At 31.3% G+C, this 22,566-nt stretch overlaps 1 protein-coding gene across 7 annotated transcripts in view; it reads left to right on the top strand.

The window, feature by feature from the left end:
- The window catches only part of EXOC1 (exocyst complex component 1), a 55,432-nt gene that overhangs the window by 12,782 nt on the left and 20,084 nt on the right, over positions 1-22,566 (top strand). Inside the window, exons 5-13 of one of the 7 annotated variants that reach the window (XM_031943412.1) lie at positions 185-205; positions 1,691-1,878; positions 4,975-5,202; positions 5,395-5,527; positions 5,957-6,066; positions 7,572-7,625; positions 12,754-12,903; positions 18,216-18,321; positions 22,391-22,435. In XM_031943412.1, the coding sequence (XP_031799272.1) occupies positions 185-205; positions 1,691-1,878; positions 4,975-5,202; positions 5,395-5,527; positions 5,957-6,066; positions 7,572-7,625; positions 12,754-12,903; positions 18,216-18,321; positions 22,391-22,435 (1,035 nt within the window). The remainder of the gene's footprint in view (positions 1-184; positions 206-1,690; positions 1,879-4,974; positions 5,203-5,394; positions 5,528-5,956; positions 6,067-7,571; positions 7,626-12,753; positions 12,904-18,215; positions 18,322-22,390; positions 22,436-22,566) is intronic. The other 6 variants (XM_031943414.1, XM_031943415.1, XM_031943413.1 and 3 more) reach the window with 6 other exon arrangements.

Below are 22,566 nucleotides of genomic sequence, written 5' to 3' on the forward strand. Positions count from 1 at the left end.
TAACTTCTCCATATGACTGACTTTTAAACATAATTATGTCTTTGAAAAAGTATGTTACCATAAAGTTCAAATGAGTTACAGTATAGTATTTTTAAAAAACACATTAAAACCTGTATACTTTGCTACCCAGCTAATATTCTTTGCTTACTTTCCTCTGCTTCTTTCATACCTTTTTATTCTCCAGAACTGCCTAAAGTTACAGAAGGTGCGTAACACCTTTTCTTATTCTTCTGTATAATTTAAACTATTTAACATTTGATGTTTTGTACTGTTCATTGCATATTTTATGAAATTGTGTATATAAACAGTCATTGTTACAGAATCATAGTGCAACATAATTAATGACAGTATTTTCATCATTGTCCTCTAAATGATTGTTTCTTATGAAAGAAAAGTCTGCTATAGTTAACCTCATCATCGTAAGAATTTATGCCTGTTTGTATAAAGTACTATCTAGAATGATTTAGTCAGTCCTTGTCCCTAGGTACTATTAGTCATGTATGACAATTTAATTTCCCATTATAAAGTTAAGATAATATCAGTAAAACAACTCCCTTTTCAGAATGTATGAAATCATGTTTGTCTAGTGTTTACTATAATGATTTCTGGCAGAAGCTTTAGCCTTTATGTAGCATTTGCTTAATTTGTCTTCATTTTGAGCACTGAAATCTTGTGTTGTTTTAAGCCTGTTTTTGTTTTTTTGTTTTGTCTTGATGGCCAATATTAAATTCATACTGTGTAACAAAGATCATATTTACCCAGATGTACTTCTTATACAAATTAGCAGTTTATGTTGAATAATATTAGCGTCGCTCAACTTTTTATTTAAATTGTAAGCTACCTATCAAATATACAGAAATTAAATACTCTAGTTTTTAACCTTTAAAAGTCTTTTATCCCACTGCTTTCCTACCAAGATCTTAGTATATTTCTAAAATTAACTAGAAATAATGATTTCTAAAAATCTGGGTTCTCTCAAATATTTTAACTGATCTTTATTCCAGTTTTTATAAAACAGTAGTGACATCTTTTTACATTTTTATAGTTTCTCAAATTTGTGTTATTGTCATTCTTCTTGTTTATATAATAATTGTGGAAGTTTCTTCACTAGATCCATAGAAATTTTTAAATTGGGTGTAAAATGCCATTTAAATGTGTAAAAAAAAAAATTCATTTACCATATTCAGAACCCTAAAATATACTGTAAGAGATTGGCACTATATTAAATTTCTCATTTCTTATTTAAAATTGTTTCCAAAAATAGGCTAAGATATTTTTCATGTGTTCAGAATTTGCAGTTTTTTAAATTAAGGAGTAATAACTATTTGAAGTAAGAAAATGAGATTCATTTTCTACATAATATAAAGGATTTCAGCTCTGGCTTTGAATATGATTAAAACATGTAATATTTGTAAATCAGCGACTTTAGTTTTATGGTTTGGGTTGTTTGTTTTTTTTAATTTGATTTGTGTCTTTTTACATAGTGCTTCATTTCTATAAGATATAAAATGTTTTGCAAAAAATAAGTTATTTTGGTTTGCTTGTATGGAATCTGAATTACTCTTTTCTTTATTTTCACTACCAAATATAACCTGTGCTTACAGCTGATCCTATCTAGCCTCAAATAAACTACTTTTACTTCATATTTTTGGCTTCCATAATCTTAGTTTTTCCTTTACCACTCTTTAAGAATCTGTTCCAAGTGGAGAGAATCAGAGTGTGACAGGAGGAGATGAAGAAACTGTAGATGAGTACCAAGAGTTAAATGCAAGAGAAGAGCAGGATATTGAGATAATGATGGAAGGCTGTGAATATGCTATTTCTAATGCTGAAGCTTTTGCAGAAAAATTATCACGAGAGCTGCAGGTGCTAGATGGGGTAAGAATTTCTTGCAAAATGTGAATTACTATTATGCAGTGGATTGAGAAGTCTGGTTATTTACATAGATCATTGCCTTTGAGCACTTAAGGATTTATAGTACAATTATTACTTTATCTGTAATTGCATTATCTCTTTCATGAACTTAGCCAGCTGTTTCAGAATAGGCAGACAAAATATTTCGTTGGTGCCATTTGCCTATTATTATTATTGTTCTTAAAAGACAAGATCTTTCTAGGGAACAAGGCCAGAGAGAGGCAATTACCCAGGTCTCCATTTTTTGAAGACATACTTTTTATATGTCATGAGAGGAAAAAGGGGAAAGAAGGAAAGGCAGAGTAAAAAGTGGGACCCATCAAAACAGACCTGTGCAAAAGAATATCTTTTGGGTTGGAGAAAATGAGAATAAAACCTCAGCTGGAAGAGATGAAGGAAAAGTGGTAAGAAGGGCATTTGTGGAAAAAGCAAGTTTTGAGGGATCAGGGATTTGTGGAGATTAGTGAGAAAGACAGAATTTAGGGTCAAAGGTTTGCTGCCTGTTTTCTCTGTAAGTCACACAATCTTTCTGGACCTCATTTTTAGTATCTATAAAATGGGGATGATTATAAAACTTAATTAACACAAAGAGAAATCATACATGATTCTACCTCAGCTTGGAGGGTATCCTCTGTAAATGAGAGCTGTAGGGATCTGTGTTTGGTCCCTTCTGTTCTTTTAATTAAAGTAGTAGTATCTGATGTTTTCATCTCTTTTGTCATTGTAAGGAACAAACCCCTCTCAGGCCACTATGTTCAGGTTTAAGGTTGGAATGAAAAGAGGCACCCATAAGTCATTCACCAGTTGACAAAAGGAGATTAAGAATTCTCTTTTTGAGGCCTGGAGAGACTTACATGAACTGATGCTGAGTGAAATGAGCAGGACCAGGAGATCATTATATACTTCAACAACAATACTATATGATGACCAGTTCTGATGGATCAGGCCATCCTCAGCAACGAGATCAACCAAATCATTTCTAATGGAGCAGTAATGAACTGAACTAGCTATGCCCAGAAAAAGAACTCTGGGAGATGACTAAAAACCAATACATTGAATTCCCAATCCCTATATTTATGCCCACATGCATTTTTGATTTCCTTCACAAGCTAATTGTACAATATTTCAGAGTCTGATTCTTTTTCTACAGCAAAATAACGTTTTGGTCAGGTATACTTATTGTGTATCTAATTTATATTTTAATATATTTAACATCTACTGGTCATCCTGCCATCTAGGGGAGGGGGTGGGGGGGTGAGGTGAAAAATTGGAACAAGAGGTTTGGCAATTGTTAATGCTGTAAAGTTACCCATGTATATATCCTGTAAATAAAAGGCTATTAAATTAAAAAAAAAAAAAAAAAGAAGAAGAAGAATTCTCTTTTTGTTAGGTTGGGTAGATAGACATGGTCTTCCTCATTTTTATATGGAAACAAGTCTTGTCAACAAAGGAGGGTGAAATGACTTTCTAGGTTTGGAAACGTTCATCAAGCCTGAAAGTCATTAATTACATGGGAATGCCTTTTTTATGTCCTTACATACCCAAGAAGCTTTGTCAAGGGCAGCCTGAACCTTAGCCATCTGAGCCAGTTAAATCTTAGGAAAAACATTGTCATCTTTAAGGGAAGAAGCCAGCTTAACCCATGTAGTAAATAGAAACTCTGGTAGACCATGATCATTTCATAGTCATTATGATCTCCCCTTTTGCATCCATAATTTAGTAACTAGGACTTTCTTTTTAAAATAAATAAATAAATAAATAAGTCTTACTAAATGTTAATCAGTATTTGGGTTTTACTTATAATTTTGGTTTTGGTCATATTGATTTCAACTAATATCTTGATTATCTCTCTTAATTTTGGTTTATTGCTTTTTTCCCCCCCAAAGTTTATAAAGTATACAACCAGTTCACTAACTTTAGTTTGTTTTCTTGAGATAGGCATTCAACACTGTAAATTTGCCTTTAATCTAATATATCTATAATATCTGTATTGTCTTCATTTTTTAAAAACTAATTTTTGCACTGAGATTCTATTTAATAAGTTATATTAGTTCTTATGTGCGCCTTTCATTTTACTCTTTATATCTTTATTCATTCTTAGCCATATTTTATTACTTATTTATAATTTGGGTATATAAAAATTATGTTTTTCCATGTTTACCTCTACCTAATTTGTGATTCAGCATATTATCAATTTTTACATTTGTTCCATATATATTTAGAGATTTTTTTGTTGATACCAGAATTGCTTAAGCTATAGACATTATCTTTTTAAAAAATGAAAGGAACTGATAGTGAAAAATTGTGATAGAAATCAATTTTTAAAAAGAAAAGAACAAAGCATCTATGAATCATGGATATAAAAAGGGAGTAGAAGGAAGTTCAAAAGAAGACAAATAGGGTACTCTGTTGGAATTGCCATGTTAAATTTAAAATACATTTTAAAATGCCAAGATGTGCATAATGGAGGGGAAAAACAAAAGAAAACACTTAGGGCACATTCAGAATGAAGAACAGTTTAAAATTATAATGAAGAGTAAAATGGTAGAATCATTTGGAACTTTACAAATCATCTAGTCCAGGCTTCATTTTAAAAATAAAAAAAATTACAAGGCACAGAGATGAGATATCATTTTTAATTAAACTTTGCATCAGTATCATCTGGCCAAACACGACATTAACCTATATTACAATGGAAGGAGAACTGAAGGGAATTAAACTCAGGTTGTAGGAATCAGAATCAAAGAAGAAAAGAACTAACTCAGTAAAAAATTTATTTCTAAATTGTAATCTTCTACAGAGAACTCTGCTAGGCTCTGTCAGGAAATGTAGGATAGGAAAGGATTTTACATTTTATTTGGGAAGACCAAAACAAAGATCTGAAATGACATGAAAATAGTTATTATGCAAAAACAAATGTAATTGGCCAAAATGTAACAAAATTAAAATTATAGTGGACATGGATAATGTTAATTTGTATATTCCCAAGTCAGCCTGTTTCTTTTTGACTTTGATAGTACAGATTTAGTGAGCCCTTCCAATATGCTCCTTTCTTTGTAGGCAAATATCCAGTCAATCATGGCCTCTGAGAAACAAGTGAATATCCTGATGAAGTTGCTGGATGAAGCTCTTAAGGAGGTGGATCAGATTGAACTGAAGCTGAGCAGTTATGAAGAAATGCTACAAAGTGTGAAAGAACAAATGGATCAAATCTCAGAAAGCAACCACTTAATTCATCTTAGTAACACTAATAATGTAAAGCTCCTATCAGAGATAGAATTCCTTGTGGTGAGTAGGCTAATACATTACACTCCGTAGCAGTAACAGCTGAGAGCCATTAATAAACATTTGGCCAGTTGCACTATGGGAGAGAATTTTAGACTACAGTCATGGTTAGAATTGATTAATATTTTAAACCTAGTATCAGGGTATTACCTAAAATTATATGTCTATAACCTTTATATTTTACATGTATTCCAGAACCACATGGACTTGGCAAAAGGCCACATAAAGGCGCTTCAGGAAGGAGATCTTGCTTCTTCTAGAGGCATTGAGGCCTGCACCAATGCAGCTGATGCTCTTCTACAGTGTATGAATGTAGCTCTCCGTCCAGGTACCATATTTATAATTATATTAGCCCACTGACTTGGTAAGAAAAGAAATGATATTTCTATTGTGATCCAGTGGCTAACATCCAGAAGGTTTCTGCTGTCTTGAAGGAATTTTTCTTTTTACACTAGTCCCTACTCTACACTAACATTATTAGTCCTGTTGCTAATCTAGCACAGTGCTTAGAAGGGAAATAACATTTAGAATCCTTTGTTTCACGCCTAAATTGAATCATTTACTTTTTTTAGATTTTGCAGGACTTTGAAAAATCTCCTTTTGTTAACATTGTATAAACAAATGAGTAGATAAACTAAAGTTTTGGCTCTTTTCAAATCTTGAAATTGTATTATTGCTTTACATTTTGTCATTGTATATATCAAGTCTCACATTAAATGTTTTCTACTGCTCAGTTTTTTCTGGGATTCTATTTCAGGACATGACATGCTTTATGCAGTCAAACAACAGCAACAGCGTTTTGGTGATTTGAGAGAGCAATTTGCCCGGAGACTCGCCAGTCATCTTAACAATGTTTTTGTTCAACAGGTAATTTTATTTTAAATCTTAAGTTTCTGAAAAGATTATCATGCATTTAGATGACCATTTGTGTACCACTTTAAAACCACCTTAGCATCCATCCTATAATACAGTTTACATATTCTTAGATTTTGGTGCCCATATCATACAGGCACACATATTTATTTCTCTGAGAGAGAATTCTGTTTTCCAGAAAGTTAATCTTTGCCTTAGTTTTTCTCATTTGTAAAATGAAGCAATTGGTTGAACTAGATAATCTGTAATGTCCTTTCCAACTATAACTTCTTTGAGTCTTTAGAAAGCTAACAAAGAATATTTAAATGTTTATTTAGCAGTTTATTGAGAGGCAACAGGGCAAAGTAGATCAAGAGCTAGATCTGGAATGACCCGAGTTCAATTTCCACCTCTGACCACTATTGGCTTTTGAAACATTGATTTAACTTAATTGTGCCCCAGCAACTCTGAGGGTTTTATGTTGCAGAGAAGGTGCTGATCTTTTTTTGGTAGAAGTTCCTTACCTGGAAATTTCTACAACAGTTAAATCACAGAGTCAATTAAAAGGAAACACAACTATTCATGAATTACTGTACATATTGTTTCACCTTTGATGCATTCTGAGAAATGATAGAAAGGGTCTCATATAGTACTCTGAATTTTCAGAGAAAACTGTCATTTGCATATCACTATATAGAGAGATGGTATATACTTGAAAGGGGACCTCTGTGTCATCACTTTTCCAAATCTTCTCATCTTAAATGACCTTGCTCATGCTTTTCTATAAACCCTGCATTAAGGATCTACCCAACAAACTGGAGATGACCCCTCCCTTTTTTTAAATGTCTTCAAAATGGTGTATACCACTAAAAGTGATCATCTGTTTTCTCTCATCTTTCATAACCAGTCCACTTCTATCGCAGTCATCTGTATCCTTAATAATGTTGATCACTGGAACTTTCATATATACATATACAAAATACAGCTCTTCTCACTTAAACAGCTTTTGTTCCTCGATGATTCTAATTGATATTTTTAGGTAAATAAAATTAGCCAATTTTTTAGATCGGGGAAAAAATTATAATTGATTGTATCACAGCCAAGTTTCTTAAGTTTTTTTGTGTCATGGACTCTTTTGGCAGTTTGTTGAAACCTGTAGAACCTTTCTTAGAATAATATTTTTTAATATACATAGTAAAATATATACAATTACAAGAGTGAAATCAATTATATTGAAATTCTGTTACTAAAATATTTTTTAAAAAATTCACAAGCCCCTAAATTAAGAATCTGTGTGCTAAAGGAAGAGGCTGTGAATAAAGATGCATTTAATTTCTAATAATATAAAGTTCGTTGTGTCATTTTGCAATTTGGAAAAATATTTTCAGAAATTTTTTTTAACTTTTTAGGGAATTTGTTCTTGTTACTTTTCAACATATCTTATTTCAGTTATTGGGTTCTTTATTTTTTTTTTTCATCTTTTCAAAATACTTATGATCCTGTATTTTATTTCCACTTAGTTTACTCAGGCCCTTCTTCAGCTCTATAGCAGGTCCAACTTTCTTTCAGTTCCTGTGAGTACATGGGGTTTGACTCAATCTTACCTAATTTATTTTGATGTTTTTATTTGTCAAGCTTGCTAAATCTAACTGAAAGCTGAAGACTTGGCTTTATAAATTTGTAACTTGACAGTACTCATATAAGCTGCCAAATAACTGCATTTACAGCTGCCATTGTGTACCTTAGCAGATGGTATTTTGGGGGCCTGAAAAACCTGATCGGAAGAAAATTGGGTTTGAATGCTGTGAGAAATAAACCAATTTTTTTATTTGTTTTGACTTCATGATTGAAAATTGAAAACAAATGTTTTCCTTTGTAATTAAGTCATAGTTGTTTGGGAAAGCCACTTTGGAGTCACAGAAAGTAAAAGTTCAAGTTTCTAATTTGATTTGATTCTTTAGAGTCTAAAGGTGATATGCTACTATCGACATAGATGGATATAACTGTAACCAAGGTAGTCCTTTCCACATTATAAATCTGTATAAAATTTCTTTTGTTTGTGACAAGTTGGATTCTGCCTCTGTCTTAAAAGCTTCTGTCTTTGCTTAAAATGAGCCTTCCTTTTGCTGACAGACTAATACATATTGTTGCATGCAATAACAGACAGAACCCTAAAAATAAATGTTATAACAAGTACTTTTAAGAAGTATATCATGATCAAATTAAATATCAATTATAGGAAAAAATTGGTAGAAACCTAATTACTGTTTATTTCAGTGTTACATTGAAGTAAAAGTTTCAAAATAACCATTGTTTGTGTGCTTTTGATTTATCCCACTGTTAATTGAGCATTTTCAGAGCCAGATGAAGACTTCATTCTCTCTTTATCTCTCTCCCTTCCCACTTCCACCTCTAAAGAAATATTTTGAATTTCAGCTGCTTATTTTTTATGGATTAAAACTTTTTCTTATCTAATATTTAGTGTATGTAGAATGTCCGTTTTCCTTAAAGAGATCTTTGTTTTCTGGTTTTTTGTTAGTTTTCTGTTACAGAGATGTTAGTTTCCTTATAGAGATCTAGTTCTCTTACTAGCAAAAAAAATAAATTAATATATATAAAGAATTTAGAAACATTTTGGCAGGGGAGAGTTTATAGATAGACCAATGACTTCACCTATGTCAGGAGCTCATTGTATGAAAATACCTAGTACCAAAACACTGTGTCTCTTCAGCTTACAGTTTTAGAGAGTTATCTGAGGCACTGAGTGATCAAATGATTTTTCCATGGCAGGTCCCAGTCTTCCCAGCCATTTTCAAATGATGCCATTGGTACTCTGGCCATCTTCCTCCTCTTCCACCCACTTGTACCTGGACTCTGCCTAGTCCCTAATAAAGGAGTTCTCTCCTTATCTTGTTGAGAACTAAGCTTCCACATCAGTTTCTGACTGTCTAAGCCATGCTGAACTACGCTTTTTGCCTCTTCATCTCCAAACACACCTCTGGTTCCTCTTAATGTGTTGCCTACAAGAACTATCTTGCTTGCTTTTGTTGGTATCCTTAAGCAATTAGCACAACCTGCACATAATAAATGCTTAATAAATGAGTTTTCATTTGTCATTCTTTACTCCATGACTAGTCTTTTATCTACCATATTGCTTCTCAATGCCCAACAATGTAGGGCAGTATATGATTAAGAAAACAAGTCTCTGAGAATTAGAAAGGTGAGATGAAGTTACCTTGAAGTAAACTAGATTTAGATAAATAAAAAGAGGAAAGACTATTCCACATGAAAGTAATGAAAGGAACAAAGGCAGAAAGGTGCAAATAAGTATGCCGTGGAACAGTGAAAAAAGAGGGGAAAAAGAAAAAAGAGATAAAAGTTCATAGAACAAGGGAAAAAAAAGAAACCTTCATCTCCAAAGCTTTCAAAAGTCACCACTTTTGGAATACTTATAGAAAATGTTAAAACATACTGTCATGAAGGATCCTCTGGAGGACTAGAATTTTAAATTGCCCCAGTCAATATAATGTTTAAATTAGTATAAATAAATAAACATTCCCCCTTTTGCCATTACCTTTTGCAGTAGGAAAAACTTGTCATTTAGAATAATTGCATTTTTTTCAAATTTTGAATGATATATATTTGGCCAGACTTTGAAAAATGTTTATCTTTAGTGCTTTAGATTCCTTCACTTTCTGTTTATGTATATAGATCATTAGAATAAAGAAGAGGCATTTAAAAATCTTTATGTCATTGATGAATGATTATATGTTACTTTAATCCAGGATCATGGTTGTTAAACATACAATATATCATCTCTCATTGTTGGAGAAGTTGACTGTAGTGATACTTTGTAAGAATTCCTTTTTGTTTTTGCTTAATCTTGCCATTATGTCCTCTCCCTTATTTAAAAAAAATGTCAAGAAAGCTATCTTTAACTTGTATTGACAGCAAAGATGTAGTGAGTTTATAGATTCTATAAATAATATATGCAAAAAAATGATTTATTTTGAAAAATACTATGGATATAAATGGTGCATTATTGTGTAATTGATTTTTTCTCTATTATTCCCTTCTCTTTTCTCTAATATGCCCACTGAAACTATTGTCTACAATCAACAATTTCTACTTTTATTAGAATTTTTTGCATTTGAGATTTCTATGAGAATCTAGCTTCTTCAACTAATTACAATTCTAACATTGAACAACATTCATAATTGGAGTAATTTAAATGAGAAACCATTTCCATAAAGAAAAATGCATGTGCCATTTTTTTTTAATGTTCCTTTGGCTGTTTTTGTTTTTATAACTACTTATTTTGCTTTATTTCTATTAAAAGGATTAAATTCTGAAGTTATACCTTTGTCAACATGACAGCAATGATTATACTATTAATTAAAGCTGTAATCATCCTGTGAAAATTCAGGGAAAAATAAGACTAGAAAAAAAAGAGTTTTCATTTAATGCATAGAAAGGATAAAGCAGAAAAATGAAATTAATTTTGATACTTACTCAAGTATGAAAATCCCTCTTTTGACAATTTAATGTCAGAGGGTCATTATTTCATTATGTGGTAAAATAAAATTTGTATAAGACCACCTATTTTCAGTGCTCAACTATCAAAATGAAGAGTATTTCAGTGACTCAGCATTTCCTGAAGCAAATTTTGTAATATTTAACTATTAGATATATCTTCATTATCTTTTAATATTTTGATCACAGTTCGGTCACACATTACCTCTCATGTGGGGTTATTTCCTCCTAATTGGCCTAGCTGCTTCTGGCTTCAATCCTTTCCCATCTATCTTCCTGACAGTTGCCAAAATAATCTTCCCAAAGATGTACTTACCTGGATCATTTCCATGCTCAAAAATTGTCAATGACTTTATATTATTTCTAAGGAAAAAAAAGCAAACTCCTCAGTTTAGGATTTAAAATTATCCACCTGCCTTTAGCCTGTCTTTCCAGATTTATTTTTATCTTACTTTTATTTATATACTCTAAGGTCATATATAGAGTACTGGAAGGAACGTTTAGAAATATTCTACTCCAACCTCATCATTTTAAACATGACGAAATAGGTGAAAATGGCAGAGGCAGAACTGGAGTTTCAGAGATTCCAAGCTCAATGCTCTTCTTACTGTGATATATTGACTTGACATTCCAACCTGTTTGACCAATTTGTTGACCTAATTCAACTTGGCATCTCTTGCTCTGTGCCTTTGTGTTAGCTGTTGCCCATACCTGTAATGCTCTCCCTCTTAGATTCTTTATATATTTTGTACCATCATCTAAATTATGTGCTACCTCCTACAGGTATATACAGATCCCCCATTAGAATGTGATGATCTTTTATCTTTTGTCTATGTCTCGTCCGCATTTATCAAAGGGCCTTGTCTGGTCCTGTGATTGTTTTGAACTTAGTTTACTTAATAAGTAGATTTTTTTTAAGGACTTACTCTCTGTCAGGCATTGAGGATACAAGTTTTATATAAAATTATTACTTGAATTTTTTTTGTTAAAACTTTGTCTAAGATGACCTATTTTTAATGATGGAACAAAAATAAAGATACGTATTAGAGGATAGAAGCAAAAGAATCATTAGGCCAAAAGTATTGCGATTATTTTGTATAAACGTAAGTATATGATTCCTTTTTAAGCCAGTGAGTCTGGTACATGCTGTAAATGGAAAGTTAGAATTATTTAGCTTTGGAGAAATTTTATTATCTTTCACTTGAATTTAATTTGCAAATGATATAGGAAGGTAGATTATTGTATTTAAATTACTGATTTAGTTTTATGTGTATCCCTTTAAAAGTATATTTTCATTTAGAAATTTTAGATGTGTTTCCATTTTAATCTATTTTTTTTTTTAAATTTAATAGCCTTTTATTTACAGGATATATGCATGGGTAACTTTACAGCATTAACAATTGCCAAACCTCTTGTTCCAATTTTTCACCTCTTACCCCCCACCCCCTCCTCCAGATGGTAGGATGACCAGTAGATGTTAAGTACATTAAAATATAAATTAAATACACAATAAGTATACATGACCAATCCATTTTAATCTAAAATGCATACAGAATGAAACTCAAAGGAAGGAATTCAAGGAACTTGAATATTCAGGAATTCTTTAAATATTGAGTTATATTCATACCTGTTTTCAGCTATTTTTTCTGTTTTTCTAAACAATTCAAAAGTAATTAAATCCTGTTTGTACATACTAATAAAAATCTGATCTTCGTGACAATATTTTAAAGTGATGTTTAACATTGAATTAGAGATTAAGCTGTCAATGTTAACTGATTCTCAAGAAACTTAGTTTTCTTCTCCATCCTACTTTTGTATATAGGAGTATGTATGTATATGTGTGTATACATCTTTAAAAGTGATTCTAGGAAATTATAAAATTAAGTATGAAATGAGCTTTATTAAATCGACTAATTTAAGTTTCTAATGGCTATGTTTTTTAAATAAATGTTTTATCAGAATGCTATTTGTGTCAATAAATCATTTTGTAGGAGTGGTTCTTAATTGGCTGTATATAGCCTATATGTTAAAAAAGAAAGAAAGAAAATACTGACCTTTCAGTCTTTCATTTTTGCTTTGCAAAATTCCATAATCACTTCAGTGATGCTATCATGTAGCCAGGATGTTTCTGTATATATGTGAATAATTTATTCAATTCTACTTCTTTAGGGACATGACCAGAGTTCTACTCTTGCACAGCACTCCATTGAATTGACATTGCCTAATCACCATCCCTTCCACAGAGACTTGCTCCGATATGCCAAATTGATGGAGTGGCTAAAGAGTACAGATTATGGAAAATATGAGGGACTAACAAAGGTATGGATTAACATTCAGATAAAGTATTTTGCCAATTTATGCAGTGTTATTTACTAGAACTAAGAGGATATGTATTCCCAGAATATTTTTTAAAACTATTTGAAATTATCAAAAGCTGATCTGAAATTGATTTTTCCAACCATGCATCTTTTTAACAGCTAAATTTAGTGACTCAATCCTAGTCCTCATCATCTTGATTTTTGTAACTTTTGACACTTTTTGATCACCTGTTTTTCTCTCGGCTTCTTTGATACAGTTCGCTTTTTGCTGGTCAAATTGCTATTTCTCTTTCTGCTTTGTTGGAACATCATCTCCCACCCTCTTAAGTGTATGTCCCTTTAAGGCTTTTTATTGAACATTCTCTGCTATGTTCTTTCCCTGGTGAGCTCATCAAATCTTGCATATTTCATAGATAGTTCCCAATTTTATATATCCAGACTGAATATTGTTCCCTTACTTCACTTGAAATTCTGATAGAGCATCCAGCAGGTGTCTGGCAGGCAAATTTGGGGAACAATATTAGATCTAAACATAGTATATAGACTATAGAATTGGGAGTTATATATATTAAAGGAAATAATACTTGTAAAACAGTTTGTCATTTTTGGATGAAGAAACAATTTTGTTTTGTTTTTTGTTTTGTTTTTTTTTAGCCTTATGATTTTATTGGCTTTAAGGAACTCTAAGTGAGGAAACTTTTGTACCAAAGCAGAGCCACCTACTCTGCAAATTAGAATCTTAGAGAATTGTCTGAATAACTGAAGATTTAAGTGATTTGCCCAGAGTTAGAAGTAGAACTTGTACTGTCTTCTGTCTCCAAGCCAGCCTTCTATTCCCTATATCACACTACCTCTTAATGACTATCTTATTAGATTCTAAAATTCCAAAATACATTTAAAGAGTTTCACATGACAGATTTTTTAAAAATTCATATATACTTTTCTTCTGAGAAGGAGCATGGTGAGGCTAATAGTGCAGGGTTTCATTGGAACTCTGTTGTATGTGATTGCTGCTAATAGATGAACAAAACATTTTAGCAATAGGGCTTTAGAGAGCAGGGCCGGATATTCCCAGGGGAAGCAAATGGGGACACCTGTGGGTAATAGTAATAAGAGATAGGATAACAGGAATAGTTTCTTTTCAATCTTCTCCTAGAAAATGGCAATAAAGAAGACAAAAATCAGAAGACTAATCCAAGTGTATACATAGGAAATCTCTGCTAAGAATGATTTTAAGAGCCTTAAGAGATTTAATATTTTCAGCCATATAATTGTTTTAGATTTATATGTATGTGTGTGTGTATGTGTGTGTGTATGTATGTATACACAAATATAACTGTGCTTAACTGTAGCCTGCTTGAGGGAGGTAGGAAAGAAGAAAGGGGGAAAAAAAGAATGAAGTGAAAAGTGCACAGCAGAGAACAAAAGAAAAGCTACAAGGAAACAAAGAAAAGATGAGCTACTTTTATTATATATGCGTTCTTGAAATGGAAATTTATTGTTACTTGTTTTGAATACTCCCTGATATTCTGTTGGGCACGACAATATTTTTTTCTTTTTCTGTCTTAAATTTTCTATTTTGTTTTTTCTTATTTTACATTTAAATTTTAAATAAATTTTTAAAATGTCAATGAAATAAGATAATATCAAGGAATCTGAAGGAGGGAAACATACTCAATGATTGAAAGAAAACATGGGCAATGCACAGTGGGAAAATGGGCAAAAGATACTGTTTTCAAAAGAAAACATTTTAATTGTTAATTATTATTTGATGGGCAAATAAGTGTCTCAAAGGATTGAGTGCTGGGCCTGTTGCCTGAAAGACCTGATTTCAAATGGGGCCTCAGGCTCTGGGCAAGTCACTTAACCCTGTTTGCTTCAATTTCCCTGTAAAATGAACTGGAGAGAGGGAAATAGAAAACCATTCCTGTCTCTTTGTCAAAACAAACAAACAAACAAACAAAAAACTCCAACAGATTATTACACCACAAATTATCATTTCAAAAATTGTTTACCTTTGCTGATTAGCACCAGCTTTTGACTGTCACTTAAAACATTAAACTGGAAGAAATAAAAGCAGTGAGATTCAGTGCTGATAGGATTATATAGAAATTCATTGCTTGATGGAATTTCAAAGCAATATACATTTTGGGGGAAATAGTCTGATGGTATTCAGTAAAAGTTACAAAAATTTAATATGCTTTGACCTATTAATTCCTTTGTTGAGAATTTACATTGATAGCTTTTTTAGTCTGTTTTTTATTGTCAAATATTTTCGTAGCTACATTATTTATAATTGCAAAAAATGGAAGCATCCTATTTTCATTAGATAAGTGGATAGTTACATTAATCTGATAGAATATATAAAGCAATTAAGATCAACAGCTATGAGAAATACCAATATTAAAAGGATTTTATGAAACAATGCAATGTAAACAAAGCAAAACCAAAAGAATAGTGCTTACTAATTTACAGTCTTATAAAAGGAAAAGTTTATGGGAATGAATGGAAGAGGAAAAAATCCTGAAAGAGGCATAGAGAAACCGAAGAGTTGCTATGACATATTCTAAATGAAAATGATCTGTACCTGTGTTTTAAGAGTTATCTGCAGCTCAAAAGATGTAAGTGACTGGCCTATGGTCATATAGCTCTTCTTTGTCCTTCATTCTCGAAGCAGACCGTGACATCATCAGGGGAATTAGACCTAAGTGAGGGAGGGCTGTGCAGAGTCACTAGCTGCATTCTCTCCTCCTGAGCCATCTGGGTCTAGTGGCCAGACATACTGACTAGGATGACTAGAAATGGCCTAAATGCAGTTATGCAGCTAATAAGTGTCAGAGGCCAGTTCAGTACCTGAACCCAGGTATTACTGAGTTCCCAGTATTAATGTTATTTCTTCATATGTAATGCAATATTTATGAATGTAATTTTTAATGAAGAGGCAAGTATTAAGCCAACTCATAGATACTTTTGGTCCATTTCATGCTCAGAGTATGTTTTTATTGACTGAATTCATACTTTTTACTATGAAATAGACATATTTCCCAGGAACATAATTTGACCTTGTGGTTTGAGCCTCTGACAACTAAGTATTTTAGAATATAATCTAATTTTGGTTACTAAATTGTTGCCAAGTAACAGGAAAAAATAAAGATACCAGAAGTATTCCTTCAAAAGATGTAATAATAATAATAATAACCAGTGAACTCCATTCGACTATTTTCATGGTTGTACATTTGTCCTCATCCGCAGCAAGGACTTGATGTTTATTGTTTAGAATTATAACTTATGGAAATTAATTATATTTTGAATGCATCCATTCATTCCCAGGTCCACAAACCCTATTAAGATTGTTTGGCTCTGACTATATAGCACATTGTTAAGTCCCATTTTTGGAAAATGGGTTGGAAAATGAATATCATCATCCAATTTTTTAACTTGATTTTTAAACTTTTTTTAACTTGATGATCATCATAAAATTACATAAGCTCAAAAAAGACTTCCCCTAACCTTAATTCTTGTATCCAACTTGCTTCACTATTATTTTTTAAGAAATCAAATAGTTTACATACACTGTTTATATTCTTCTTGATTAATCTGAAGAGTAGTTGTCCTAGAATCAATGTATCTAAGTTGGAATCTTGGCTTTGACATTTACTATCTGTGTGATTTTAGACAAGTCATTTAATCTTTCTGTGCTTTAGTTTTCTCATCTGTAAGGAAGGGAGTTTTTACTATTAATCTCAGTGTTATTATGAAGAAAATGTCTTACAAACTTTTAAGTAATATGTAAATAATACATTATTATTCATATAATAAGTGGTGATGTTGGTTTACATGGATGTTTCAGTAACCTCAGGTAGTCTGCAGGTAGCTGTCTTCAGGACCGGATCAAAAATATACTTTTAAAAAATTAATGGATTTAGCAGCCATGTTAATGATGGTGGTGAATACTTAGGTTAGCAAAATGAGTCAGCATTTATGCCCAGTACTAGGTGGTAATATGCCTAAATCCCTTTAAAAAAAAATCTGACAGATGTTCATATTTATGATCTCTTAAAGTCAGAGAGTTATCTTTAAAACTTGAAGAAATGGTGATCACTATGATTATTAAAATAGTTTAATCTCAGTGGGTAAATGAGCTTTCCCAATGAAATGGGGACCACTGTTAGATATTTCATATAACATAGCAAAGATATACTTTCAACATATACAAAGATAATGTGGAAGGGGATTGTCTTTCAATCATTTCTTGCAGAGACTGAGAAATTCAATATGAATTGTGTAATGATTATTGATATAAAATGTGCACTGAGAAAGGCATCATGCTCCTTAAAGTTGCATTAAAACTTTAATTATGTTTGACTCATGTTTTCTGTAAAAACACATTTCTAAAATTATAATGAAAGTTATCAAAACTTATGCAAATACTTGCTTTGTTTTCATCTAGTCAAAAATATAAAAAATTCATTTTAAATAAGTTGAGGCTAACAAAAATCCCCATAATAACAATTTTTAAAACCTATCTGCCACAACTCTCCTAGTATCAATTTGACTAACAGATTGCTCTGAAAGCATAAAAAGCTTTTGTGTGTTTTTGAGAAAGTAAAAAATAAAAGTATATTATATGCAAAATGTTAGAGACATTTAAAGCTAGGATGAGTCAATTTTATATTAAGTTAAGTTTCATTTAATGATGACCACCATTAGGAAACAGTTCATTAGAATTACATTTAAAATGACTTATTTTATAACATGTAACAGCTTGTACCAAACTAATTTGGCCATGAATATTGAATAGAATCTAATTAATGCAAAGCTTCATAATAAAAGCCACTGGTAAGAATGGTCTCTGAGAGGGAACCAATATATCAGTCAGAACCTATGTTCTGCCTGAGGGACCAGGGTTTGGGAAAAGTAAACCACCTAGGAATGATGAGAAGTGGGGGGGTAGGGAGTGCTTTGCTCTGATCTCTGCTTTCTCTCTCCATGAACATTGCTTTTTACAAACCCGTGTAGCATAGAAGATTGGGAGGGATCTTGTACATGCTGTACAGCAATTTCCACCCTGAGACAGAATTTCTGTTATGTTGGGAGAAGAAATGAATTCCCCTAGATTGATCTCTAGCTTAAAAATTGTCCCTTGGAGCATACTTTGCGAAATACTAGTTGTGGAAATAGATAAAACTTCAGACAGTTGTAGTTTTAAATCAAAATTTTGAATGTTATTTTAATAGCTTTTTTTGTTGGTTTTTAAAATTTGTATTGAATTTGTTGATATTATGTTAAAATGTGCATACTTTTTTATTTAAGAATTACATGGATTATTTATCAAGGCTGTATGAAAGAGAAATAAAAGATTTCTTTGAAGTTGCAAAGATCAAGATGACAGGCACCACTAAAGAAAGCAAGAAGTTTGGTAAGCAAAGCTGCCTCAGTTTAATGGCCTTTTTCAACTTTATACTTTTAATTGTGAGAACAATTACTGAAGTTTTTTTTTTTTAAGGAACCTGATGTCAGCAAGGTATAAAACAATAGGTAGAAATGAAGGGGGTAGATTACTAAATTGTTATAGACACTATAAAAATGAATCACTTATTATGTGGAAAGAATATCATGAATGTTAAAATATGTAGAATGTGTGTAGCTATACACAAATACTGTGATTAAAAATTAGGTAGACTGACAAAAGTACTGAGAAACCAGGGGTCCCAATGTGGATTCATGAATTCCATATTGCCTTTCTTTGCATCTCTTCTACCAAGTTTTTCTCTCTATTGCTCTCTTTTGGGAAATGGAGAATATTCCTACTGTCTATCTATTTTTCTGGCATTCTGAGAATGAATTAAAGTTTATAAAGGGATTTTTTTTTCAAGGAATTAAAGAAGTGTCTTTTCTAATACTATATATATATATATATATATATATATATATATATATATATATATATAGCTTATCTCTTTCCTTCCTTTGGGGAAATAAAAATCCCTATATTAGTATTTATGACTTCAAAATATATTTAAATGGAAATCTTGGTTGCAAAATTACTTGAAAGGATAGCTAGTAAAAGTATCAGGCTGTGAAGTAAGTTATTTATCTGCTAAGGCCACATTCTGCTCTTGCATGTACCCATCCCTGGAGCTCCCCTTGGAAGGAGTTATGTGCCTATTCAAGTCAAGAGTTAGCCTTAAATGGCTACAAATGTTCTCAGTGTGTCTGCATAGCTCCCCTTTAGAATAATGAGTTTAACATTTGTTTGTTGGAAGGAGCCTGTGCCCTAATCACCTTTGATCAGTAGGAACTTTAAAAAAAAAAACAAACCATGAAAATGACTTCATCTTATAGTAGGTCATTTTAAAGTGTTATTTAGAGTGGAAAAACTTACCTTAAAAAAAACCCAACAACAACACAAAACCAGTTGTTTTGCTGTTTACTATTCAAAGGAAAAAAATGTAACATGAATTGAAAATATATTTGTAAGAATTGGATATACTGGTCCAAACATGATTTTGTTTGCTATAGCATATCCAATTCACATTTAGCATATGAATATATGGTGCTTTAATAGGAACATAGTATGAATGTGTTGTCTTCAGGACAGCTTGGGGACAATTGGCTTTGAAAAACACAAATGCTAACTCATCCTAAAGGTTAATTGTTTCAAAATAGCAGTGTGTTTATTTCCCAGTTAATGTTTTCACCATTGACTTGTGATGCTTTTTTCTGAGTGAAGAAGTTATGATTTGAACAGTTATTTGTCTGATTGTTGTCATCTAGTATATTTGTCACCTCTTGTTAGCGAACAATTTATTTGGGGGAAAAGGACTCTTTGATGCATTAAAAATTGATATAATACAAAATATTCATATCTCTCAAACAATAAATGATATAATACAAAATATTTATATTTTTCAGGCAATTCTTATGGGTTAATCCCAATGGTATGATAATTTATTTTCTTTTGAGTTGCCAAGTATAAGATTTATTTAAAAGTAAAGGAAATAATAACAGTGAAACACTATGAGCTTCTTGGAATAAAAATGCTGTTCAGTTCAGTTACAATAATATTTTAAAATTGTTAGGCTTAAAATAAGATGGCCATAAATTCTTTTTAAAAGACCTCATTTTTGTTTTCCCAAACTTTTCTTAAGATATTCTTAAATGATTGCTAAAAAGATAAAAGAAAATTAACATAGTATAATTTCCAGTAAAGTCTTATATTTTAAAAAAGGATTAAATTGTCTTTTTTTTTTTTTTACCTGAAGTGATGAAGGAATAATAAGTTATTTTTTTAATCCTCTACATAAAGTTTGAGTTATAAAAAGCAATTTGATTTACCTAAGTTTTATAGCATTTTAAAACTAGTTTTCAAATTTCATCCAAGTAATTTACTAAGTTCTATCTAAAATTAGACTCAAATATTTGAAGATAAAAATGTATACTATAGCTAGAAGCAAAATAATTATTTGGCAATTAACTGCTATATTAATTTAAATTTGGTAATGATAAATATAATTATTGCTTTTTTTATATTTTGAATTACCTGTATTTGCCATTTTATTCAAGTTTCAAATGCAGTTAAATTTACTTAGAGCATTTGGGGGTTGCCATATCCTGATGTAAAATAGAATAGCATTTTGTATGTATATTACAAAGAAGTTTTATAGTCAGGAATTTCTCCTTTTCATATCAAGAAACCTATTTGTAGTCATTCTAGAAGTAAATATTTATCATCTGCTTAGTTTCAAAATAAATTAAAGATAACTGGCACATGATATTCATATACACCATCTCCTATTGCTGTCCCCTTTTGAACAGTAACTATTTAAAAATCCTCAGGGTTTTTTTTTTCAAAAGTGATATTTTGTACTTCTTCTTTGCTATTTTTTTTAAATTTCACAACTTTTTAATTTAGGAGCAAGGAACAAGAACCATGAAAGTAGTTATTTACTCTTTTTCTTTTTAAATCTTAATAGGATAAATGTATTGTTTTATTACATTTAATTATATAAGGCACCAAATTTGAAATATAATCTGTAGACATCTTATAACTTAATATTCCTAATAATAGGTCATTTTTCAGTAATCTTACATGTCTTCTTCATACTGAGAATTCCTATTGAATTCAAAAGGTACTTCTACAATAGGACAAAAGAATCAAAAACACATCAATTAAATGCTAGCCAAAGATTTTTGTGGGGGCAGGGTGAGGAGGGTATAGAGCCCTTTCTTAAGATGACATAATTAAATTTAAAAACCTTTCATTATGATATATGCTTATTCAGTTTATTGGTAAGATCTATAGATAATAAAAAAAATTTTTGTGAGCCCCAAGATTTTTCAGATTTTTTTATTGCCAGGTCAATCATTGGTAATTGCATGGAGTGCTTTGACTCCTAGAAGAGAGAACCACCTAGAATTTTGTTCTTTGATCTTGAACACAGAACATAACACTACAGTAACACTATTCCAGTATAGCAGAACGTATTCTGCTCAATAAGGCACAACATTTTCTATGTAGGTTTGCCTTATTCCAATATTTCCTCTTCCCTTTTCCCTTTAATAAAGTCATAGTTTTTTAAATTTATATCCAAATTGGTCAATTTTTATTTTCTGTTTAATTTTGTGGTTCTTTTCCTTGCTCTCTTACTTGGTCACTTTATTATCTCAGGTCAAAATATTTCACAAGATTAAAATTAATGAAATTAATCAAAAAAGAAAGATAAAAGAAATGCCCAATGATTCAGAGAAGCTCAATTTTAATACCTTTACTTGTAAATTGTCAATGAGCAGCTTCTATTTCGAACTGAAGGATTATAGACTAGAAATAATTTTTTCCCTGACAATTTTATAAAGCCTTCATTAAATTTCATGAAATTGGGTACTAAGAGATTCAGTTTGAAGCCCTCTTTATGTGGTTATATTTTTGGCAAAATAGAAAACCATTTAGCACAGTGGAAACAGTTTTCAGGAGCCATCATCAACAATAAATATTGAATTATGTCTCATAGAGCACTTGCTTTGTAAGTTGAGCTTTTCTGTCAAATACAGGATATGTCTCTATCTGTGGTATAATAAAGTACTTTGTGATAGATTTCCACTGCACTAAATGATTTAAGTGAACATTTCTTCATAAATGATATTTGTCCAAATATCTAAATTTAAGGCCACTACTTTCATCATTATTTTTGTGATATTCATCATTATTTATATATATTTATATTTGATCATTAGTTTTTTAAAATTATCTATATTTGAACAAAAATATTTAAAAGGATGCATCATATTTGTAGAACTTTCTCACACATAATTTCTAGAACAATAGCTGACAACTAAACCTGTGTTTGCAACTGTAGTTATCTGATTCTCATAGTTCTTTGCATGTGTCTTTCAAACTAGAGCTTAACTTCCTCTTGTGCATGTTTTGTGTGAAATGCAGTTTATTAACTTGTCTTTGTCTTTGATGCTTGCAACCTAATCCATCCCAGCTACACTGCCTCGAAAAGAAAGTGCTGTCAAACAAGAAACAGAGAGTGAGTATGATTAGTGCATCAGCAGGTATTCTCAATGCATGTTTGTTTCTGTGTAGAAATTAGTTCTATGTCATGAAAAAGTTAATACCAGAACTATGTTGTAAGGTATATGTTAAAGAAACCTGAAATTA

This window comes from Sarcophilus harrisii, chromosome 6 (assembly GCF_902635505.1).
Source record: "Sarcophilus harrisii chromosome 6, mSarHar1.11, whole genome shotgun sequence".
NCBI classification, from domain to species: Eukaryota; Metazoa; Chordata; class Mammalia; order Dasyuromorphia; family Dasyuridae; genus Sarcophilus; species Sarcophilus harrisii.